We start from the raw sequence: 8,763 nt of genomic DNA, 5'->3' as shown, positions 1-8,763 counted from the left end.
TCACACATTCACACACACTCAAACACACTCATATGTGCAAATCCAAACAAGACGACAAAGGCTTCTTTGGGTGGAGGGAGAAGGGATAAGTAAGAGGAAGGAAGGAGGCTGCTGTGCAGCCCGCACGGAATCCGGACTTATTTTCGTTAGTATTTCTACTGCTTCCTCCCATCTTTCAAGCTTAAGTCTCCAACCATGGCAGCTCGTAACTAAAAGAAGCCTTGAGGACTCCACAATCCAAGCTTCTCATCCCACATCCTGGGGACAGTGCAGAGAAGGGTATGGAGCACGGCGCTGGCACCAGCCAGGGCTGGGTGCGAGTTCCACCCCTCCCGTAGCACCTTACAGGCTACTTAACACCTCGGTGCCTCAGTGTGCTCACTCTAAAGTGGAGACAGTTGGGGTCACAGTGACTAGCAGGTACCAAGTTCTCAGTAAGTGTGGGCCTCTCTGACCAACTTCCCCCAAGTCCTGGGACAGCGAGGAGGTAGAAACACGGACCTGAGAGTCTAAACAAACCCAGGGCTACAGAAGAAGCCTGGAGCACATCCTCTGGCCCTGCCGGTCCTATAGGAACCAGCCTCTTAAATAGGCAGTCTTGGAACATAGAATGAAAGAACCAGAAGACAGCTCTGAGGAGATTGAGCTCATCCCCTTGTTTTCACTTGGGGAAACTGAGGCCCAGAGAGCTGAGGTGACTTCTCAATTCAGCAAGGAGAAGCCTTGGGTGTTCAATTCAGGTTGGGAAGGGGATCCAATTATTTCTCAATACCAGTGTATTCTGGAATGGCCAACTTGTCCACGTCACTGACCTAGCAACACGCAAATGGAACCCACAGCTCTGCGCACAGAACAGCTGTTCACCCCAGGAAACTGACTTTTTTTAATTAAGAGAAGCTGAAAAATTATTTTAAAAGAGAGAGAGAGGTAACACCCTAAAAAGAGCCGTAGTGCAGAAGTTCGTTTCAACTATCTCTTTTGCTTACAATGCAAAAATTGAAAACTTTAAGAGTAAGAAGTTCAACGAATGCAAAGCTGGAGTGGGCTCGGGAAGGGAGGAGCTTTAGAAAAAAAGCTTTGCCAGGAAATCTGTGACTCTGTGGCTTTTTATGAATGGGGAGGCCTCACTGAACCCACAATATATAAAGGGGACACAGGAGGTGAAGGTCGATACATCAGGGCCTTGCTCTTGCAAAACCAAACCACAAGGCCGATTCACAGAAGAAGGCAGAGCTCAGCCATGCCCAGCGCAGCACTGCTATGTTACCTGGTCTTCCTGGCCGGGGTGGGAGCCAGCCGAGACCGGGGCACCCAGTCTGAGAACAGCTGCACCCACTTCCCAACCAGCCTGCCCCACATGCTCCATGAGCTCCGAGCCGCCTTCAGCAGGGTGAAGACTTTCTTTGTGAGTATGATGCCCTCTCGTCTGTCCTTCCTCCCTGAACTAGGCGTGCTGCTAGAGCTATAGGAACCTTCCTTCTTGCTCAACTCCCTCCCAGCTTCCATTCCCCACAAACTTGAATTCTTAAGAGGGTCTCAAGTCCAGCCGTGTGTTCAGGTAGTTAAGCTAGGCTGGGGTGATGCAGCAGACGCGCAGGAAACGCTGCCCTAAAGGTAAACGTACTCTCTCCTATGCTCAGAAACTTTTCGTAAGATTCTTCTGGAGCTCCATACTTCCTTGGCTGGGAGAAATCCAGAAGGGTCTGAGTGGAGGTGAAGGCGTTCCCCGTGCCCTAGGCAGAGAAACATAAATTGCCTCAGCATGGAGGGCTTCCAGAACCTGAAGGACTGATGGTTTGGGGAAGCGCCACACAGGGGTTCACCTGCCTTAGGAGACGCTTCCCACTCCCAGAGACCTTTCAAGGCTGCAGCTGGACGTGGGCAGCAGGGAGAAAGACAAGCACAGAGCCCCGGAGGGTTGACGTAGGCGGCCCCTGCACACCTGACATGGATCTGCAGAAAGATCAGGACCGAGTCTGGCTTCTGCCTTGGCTTCAAAATTGGCCAGATTTTTAAAATCACTTGATCCCGAGAGAAAGGATCTGATTGAACTAAGGGTCCCAGCCACATTGAATGTCCTGTTTGGAGAAGTCTCCATTCCATTTTTGGGCCAGGGCTGCATTGATTAAAAATCAAAAACTCTATGAATAAAAGGACATCGGAAGGACATTCATTTCAGGTGTTTCCCCAAAGCTCAGGTTCATTCTCCTTTTGTTCTTCTTACAGCAAATGAAGGACCAGCTGGACAACATGTTGTTGAACGGGTCCCTGCTGGAGGACTTTAAGGTGAGAGCCGGGCTGGGTGGGTGGGCAGGCTGCAGCGTGACTAAGGGCAGGGAGGCTCTGCTCCAAGCCTGCGTGGCTTTGAAAAGCAGAAGTGGGAAGATCTTAACTCAGCAGATCAGCAGCGGCAGCCGCGGAGGGTTACAGAGGGCTCAGTCCCGGGGGGGAGGCGGCTGGGTAAGACAGGTCCCTGGGGACAAAGCTGTCCTCTCAAGCTAGTGCCGCAGCTCTTCCTCCCACTCACCACCCCCCCCCACCCTGCTCCCACCCTAGGGTTACCTGGGTTGCCAAGCCTTGTCGGAGATGATCCAGTTTTACCTGGAGGAGGTGATGCCCCAGGCTGAGAACCACGGCCCAGACATCAAGGAGCACGTGAACTCCCTGGGGGAAAAGCTGAAGACCCTCCGAGTGAGGCTGCGGCGCTGTGTGAGTAGCAGACCAGTCCTTTCCCTGGCAGCTTCTCTGTTCTTCCCGACACACCATCTCCTGACAAGGCTCACAGCAGAGACAGAGACACAGGCTGGCAGGGGCACTCTCGGGAAGGCGCTGGAGTTCCATCTCTTGCTCATTTCTCTCTGTGCAGGGGGTGGGTTGGTGGCTAGGCATTTACATGTGAAGATTTGCAAACAGCTTTCCTGTTATTTGTGAGTCATTTGTGGGCTATTAATTATTCCCCTCTCTCTTCCTGAAAGGGGCCCAGAGCTCCAGTCGGCGCTCCCTTGTCCCTTTGGACCTAGGCCCTGGACCCTGCAGGAGGGGAAACCCCACTTACCTCTCATTCTCAAGCTTTTGAAAGCAGAGCTCTATGTGGGGCCCAACTGACTGACAGGCTTTTTAGAAAGGCCAGGGAGCTACTCATCCCCAGGCTAGTATCTATGAATAATTCCCCAGGATAATTCATTTCTCCAACCAAAATGATACCCTCACTACTGGGTTTCTCTGTTCTCTCACGGGTATTGGGACATCAATTGGTCTCTATTTGTGGGACAGGACCATGCAAAGGGTTTGGCCTGCATAGCTGAGACTGTGTCTCTATTCCTCTGGGACTTAGAAATGGCCCTAGTGGCTGGGAGTGAAGGTTAGGGACAGAACAGAGAGGCAGGAAAGGACCGAATGGCTGGCTCAGCACTCTGGTCAGCACTGTGGGGTTCCGGCGCGCGGGGTTGGGGGCTGGGGAGGCCGAGACCTGGGTTTTCACGCAAGCCTTGCAAACATCTCAGAGTGGCTTCTAGAGAAACATGTTTCATCTCCCTGGGCTGTTTCTTCTCTGTCTGAGGGGAAGGAGGACGTAGGGCTCAGAACCCCCAAGGATCTATGAGGCGTAGGTATTCAAGATGAGTCTGGCCCCTTCCTCATGCTACCAGCTTGTCTCCCAAGTGCTATGGACACAGGAACTGCGAGCCACTGTCATTAACACTTTCTCTTTCCTTCCACAGCATCGATTTCTGCCCTGTGAAAATAAGAGCAAGGCAGTGGAGCAGGTGAAGAGTGCCTTCAGTAAGGTGAGTTTGGATGGTGGCAGGGAGGGCCTGGGGACCATGACCTCTGCCCACTCTCCGAGGGGTGGAGGTTGGCAGGTGCTAAGCGGGCCCTGTCCTTCACTCGGAGGCAGTGTGGGAACCCGACAAATGGTGTGACCTCCTCAGCCGGCGAGGAGCTGCTGCCTTGGTTATGTTTGTTTTCTGTGAAGTGTCTTTGGGGGTTTCTAAATGACTGCTCCCCGCCTTTGCAGGCCTGTGGGTTAGGCCAGCCAGTCAGCCTGTGAACGCAGTGAGCCAGGTGCTGGGGAGAGTGACAAAGGAAACAGAAAGTAGCTTGTTGGGAATCTAGACTGAGCCACACGTGCAGGAAGCCAACACGTGAATGTGCACACACAAATACACCCAGGGGTTCAGCCTGCACTCCCCAAAACTCAGACCAGAGCAGGAGGCAGGATTCTCACTTATCTGCAGTTGGTCCAGGCTTACATCCCATCTGCCATTCACACCTCCCAAAGTGCCTGAGAATGTCAACTCTCAAACCAAATGGGGTTTCGAAAATGCTTCCAACTATCCGTGAACTCTTACACCCTGTTTCCCAGAAGCCATGTGGCCTATGGCCTCTGCATGGGTTGGGGACAGACGCTGGGCAGAGTTCCACCATCAAGGAGCATGAATCCCCTGACAGGGGGCCGGAGCAGCAGGGCGGGGCCTGCTCGATCCATTGGTGGGGGAGCACAAACATAGAAAAAGGCTCTCTTCTCTCCTTTTCTCACTGTCTTGCTTGCAAAGTGGTTCCTCTAATGTCTTTTCATCAAATTCTGAATAAGCATCATGTGAGCACATGACCTTTTAAACTGTTGAAAAGGCACCGTTTTGAAAACTGCTTTGCAAAGTGAATGCCTGTCTTGCTGCCCACTAGCCATGCTTCAGGTCAGTGCACAGCCTTCCCCAAGGTGGCTGGCCATGTCCTCAGGTTCCCAGGGTCCCTTCGTCACCTCCCAACATGAGGGAGCAAGCGCAGCTTCTGGGGCCCAGGGTCACGCCTCTCCAGGTGGGGAACCCACTTACTCGCTCAGATGGGGTTTTCACTAAACATTTCTTGTCTCTCCACACAGCTCCAAGAGAAAGGTGTCTACAAAGCCATGAGTGAGTTTGACATCTTCATCAACTACATAGAAGCCTATATGACAACGAAGATGAAAAACTGAAGCATCCTAGGGAACGAAGCATCCAGGACGGTGACTCTACTAGACTCTAGGACATAAATTGGAGATCTCCCAAATCCCATCCAGGGTTCTGGGAGAGCTGAATCAGCTCCTTGGAAAACCCTGTGGTACCTCTCTCCTGAATATTTATTAACTCTGATACCTCAACTCCTATTTCTATTTATTTACTGAGCTTCTCTGTGAACTATTTAGAAAGAAGCCCAATATTATAATTTTTTTCAATATTTATTATTTTCACCTATGTTTAAGCTGTTTCCATAGGATGACACCCTATGGTATTTGAGTGTTTTAAGAGAAATTGTAAGTTATAAAGGAAAAAAATGTTTCTTGGGGGAAGCCAACTGGAGCTTCCATTCCAAGCCTGACCACACGTTATGGCTGTTGAGCTGTTCTTCCTGACCCCTCTCTAACCTTTCCTGTCCCAGGGCCTCGGGCACCCAGAGTGTTACACAGACTCTCACCCTCTTAGGAAGAGAAACTAGGGAGCTCCTCTGAGGATTAATGGCTCAGAGGGGTTCCCCAGACCTCACTCCCCAATCACTTCATTCTTGAAAGCTGTGGCCAGCTTGTTATTTATAACAACCTAAAGTTGGTTCTAATAGAACTTAGTTTTAACTAGAAACAATTCAATTCCTCTGGGAATGTTACATTGTTTGTCTGTCTTCATAGCAGATTTTAATTTTGAATAAATAACTGTTATTAAAATTATGTTATGGTGTCGGTTGACTTCTGACTAAAATTATTCCTTTAAAGTTTCCAAGCTAGAAGAGAGTAAATGAATGGATTCTGCATTCCAGGGAAAGAAAGCCAGCTACACTCTCCCAGAGAGAGGGAAGCGTCCAAATCTGCTGGGGGAAAAAGGTATCCCCACTTCAAAAGCCAACAGCAAAAACCACCTTTGTCTTCCCATAAACTCAATCCTTTAAGGAATTCTCCTCAAACCCTTAAAGATCGTGCTGATTTTCAAGGCTGAGGATGAGATTCTGTACATAATCAAAATTAGAAAAATAGGCAAAGGAGGTTTTTAGTGTTTTTTTGCTTCTTCAAGCTCCAAAGGTCCAGGGGTGAATACTAATTTGCCTGAGTTATCATGAGGCTTCAGATAAAGTGCTAACACTGTTCCCTGCACTAGGAGATGGTCCCAGTGCACACAGTTGGCTGTGATCGGTATTCACCACTAAAAACTCCTACCAAATCCTCCTCGAGCTGAGACCAGAGGCAACAGGCTGGAGCCAACAAAGTAGAGTATAAGCGGTTAGCCCACTTGGTAGGATGCCCAGGGATTCAAGGGCTGTTGCTCCTTCTGTTTCCTCCTTGAGCCACCAGACAAGTGTGAGATTGGCTTCTGACTGCGGTCTGCTGGGAGGGGTGTGGCAGCTGGGGAAGCCCTGCTCAAAGCCCCGTGACTGGGGGAGAGAAGAGGAAAGAAGGGCTGAGTAAACACTGATCCCCTCACGCTCTGCCCAGGCGGCCCCGGGCGGGGAGGGTGGGAGCCGCCGGGCTGTGGCCAGTTTTTCAGTAAGACCTGACTCACTTCGGTTCAAGTAACCATAGGAAGGAAGTGGGCAGCATCAAAGCTGAAATTCTGAGATGAAAGGTTAGGGTTAAGAACGGAGGCAGCAGAAGGCGTGGAGACAAGAGTGAGGCTCTCCAGTCCTCGGCCTGGAAGGCTAGGCAGTCAAGGCTCTCTGCCAGGCCGTGCGCACTAGCTGGAGTGTGAGGTTGGCACCACAGCGAGGGAAGTGGGCATCTGAAACCAACAGAGACGGAAACTCACCTGGGGAAGCCACATAGCGGACAAGATGTTGACAGCACCACAATTTACTGAGCACTTATTTGAGCTAGTCAGTACTAGTATATGTGTATCAGGCATGCTGTATGCTATTGTTATTGCTAAGTTCTATAAGAGGAAACCGACGCTCAGAAATGTTGGTATGGCTTGGCCTCATGGGTAATGTGGAAAATGGAGAACTGAGAATAGCATAAAAGCCTTTCCCTTTGTACTGATTATCTGTTGCTGCCCCCAAAATTTAGCAGCTTAAAACAACAAACATTTATTATCTCACAGTTTCTATACGTCAAGAGTCTGGGAGAGACAACTAGGGGTTCTGACTCAGAGTCTCTAAGGTGGTTGCAGTCAAAATGACAGCCAGGACTGCCATCGCTTGAAGGCTTGACTGGGATTGGACAATTCCCGTCCAAGATGGCGCACTGACATGGCTGTTGGCAGGAGACCTCAGTTCCTCACTGGCTATTGGCCGGTGGCCTTAGTTCCTTGCTACACAGGCCCTTCCACAGGGCTTCTTGAATGTCTTCTCAACACAGCAGCTGTCTTCCCCAGAGCCAGTGATGTGAGAGACAGCAAGGAGGGGATCATGGTGTCTTTCAGACCTAACCTCAGAAACCTCACACCGTTGCTTCTGCCACATTCTATTTGTTAGAAATGAGTTGGGGGCCCGACCCCATGGCCGAGTGGTTGAAGTGCCACGTGCTCTACTTTGGTGGCCCAGATTTGTAGGTTCAGTGTCTGGGCACAGACCTACTCCACTTGCCAGCCATGCTGTGGCAGTGTTCCACATACAAAAAAATAGAGGATTGTCACAGATGTTAGCTCAGGACAAATCTTCCTCATAAAAAAAAAAAAAGAGAAGAAGAAGTGAGTTGCTAAGTATAGCCCATATTCATGGGGAGCAGAATTAGATTCTGCCTTTTGAAGGGAGAAGTATCAAAGAATTTGTGGACATTTTTTTAATGCTTTGGTGGGGGGGGGGGGCTGCAGAGAGGAAGACCAGCCCTAAGCTAACTTCTGTTGCCAATCTTCCTCTTTTTTTTTCTCCTCAAAGCCCCAGTACATAGTTGTATATCGTAGTTGTATGTGTGAACATATTTGTAAACTACTACACCCTTCTGAGAATTTAGAAGTAGCTCTGTGCTGGAATGGCACACAGGCTCCCAGGCTGGGTCGGGGGGCAGGACACGGAAGAATCAGGTAAGCATCGGCGTGTATGGAAGGGCCATCATCACAGACACCACCCTCTTTCAGTCCTCTCTCTTGTTGGCTCACTCTAACATATTTACTTCTCTGAGCCTCAGTTTCTTATCTGGAAAACTAGCAAAACTTCTTTCCCAGGTGTACTGGACCGAACGTTTGTGTCTTCTCAAAATTCCTGTGATAGTATTTGGAGATGGGGCCTTTGGGAGGTAATCAGGGTTAGAGGAGGTCATGAGGGCGGGGCCCTCAGGATGGGATTAGTGCCCTTATGAGAAGAAACACCAGAGAGCCCGATCTCTCTCTTTCTCTCTCTCCACACGGACACAATAAAGAGATCTTATGAGCACACGGCAAGACGGTGGCACCTACAAGCCAAGAGAAGAGGCCTCAGAATGAAACCTACCCTGCCAGCACCTTGATCTGGGACCTCCAGCCTCCAGAACTGTGAGAAAGAAATTTCTCTTGTTTAAGTCACCCAATCTAAGGTATTTTGTCACCGCGCCTGAGCTGCTTAGTACACCAGGTTTGATATAACAGTCAAAGAAACGTCAGATATGAAGGTATACACGTGTTCCGGATAGGAAGTATAGAGATGAGATTCAGATGGGGATTTTTTTTTGTTTTTTCACAGAAATCCTTTATTGTCTAAGAAAAGCAATCACCTCCTCTCTGCCCATGTCCATCTGTCCCCTCACACCAGAGTTTGGATAACAGCAGAGAATGAGAATCTCTATTTGTCTGTGGTCCCAGCTGCCAAGGTGAGGAGGGTGGGACCAATGAG

The 8,763-nt window shown here is 49.8% G+C and overlaps 1 protein-coding gene across 1 annotated transcript; it reads left to right on the top strand.

Annotated features, from left to right (window-relative positions):
• Positions 1-965: 965 nt before the first annotated feature.
• On the top strand, positions 966-5,698 carry IL10 (interleukin 10). The gene is made up of 5 exons (XM_008508464.2): positions 966-1,405; positions 2,227-2,286; positions 2,557-2,709; positions 3,720-3,785; positions 4,880-5,698. The coding sequence occupies exons 1-5, from the start codon at positions 1,028-1,030 to the stop codon at positions 4,970-4,972; spliced, it is 750 nt and encodes a 249-aa protein (XP_008506686.2). The 5' UTR covers positions 966-1,027; the 3' UTR covers positions 4,973-5,698.
• Positions 5,699-8,763: the final 3,065 nt, after the last annotated feature.

The sequence above is a fragment of the Equus przewalskii genome, chromosome 23 (assembly GCF_037783145.1).
Source record: "Equus przewalskii isolate Varuska chromosome 23, EquPr2, whole genome shotgun sequence".
NCBI classification, from domain to species: Eukaryota; Metazoa; Chordata; class Mammalia; order Perissodactyla; family Equidae; genus Equus; species Equus przewalskii.
The sequence above is the reverse complement of the archived record's forward strand: the minus strand, read 5'-3'. Positions and strand labels throughout refer to the sequence as shown.

What these genes read in the sequence shown, in the direction of transcription:
- IL10 (XM_008508464.2), top strand. Translation starts at nt 1,028, where the DNA reads ATGCAAAGCTGGAGTGGGCTCGGGAAGGGAGGAGCTTTAGAAAAAAAG. An exon ending in CCCTGCTGGAGGACTTTAAG is followed by an intron (nt 2,287 to 2,556) that starts GTGAGAGCCGGG and finishes CTCCCACCCTAG; the next exon opens with GGTTACCTGGGTTGCCAAGC. An exon ending in TGAAGAGTGCCTTCAGTAAG is followed by an intron (nt 3,786 to 4,879) that starts GTGAGTTTGGAT and finishes CTCTCCACACAG; the next exon opens with CTCCAAGAGAAAGGTGTCTA.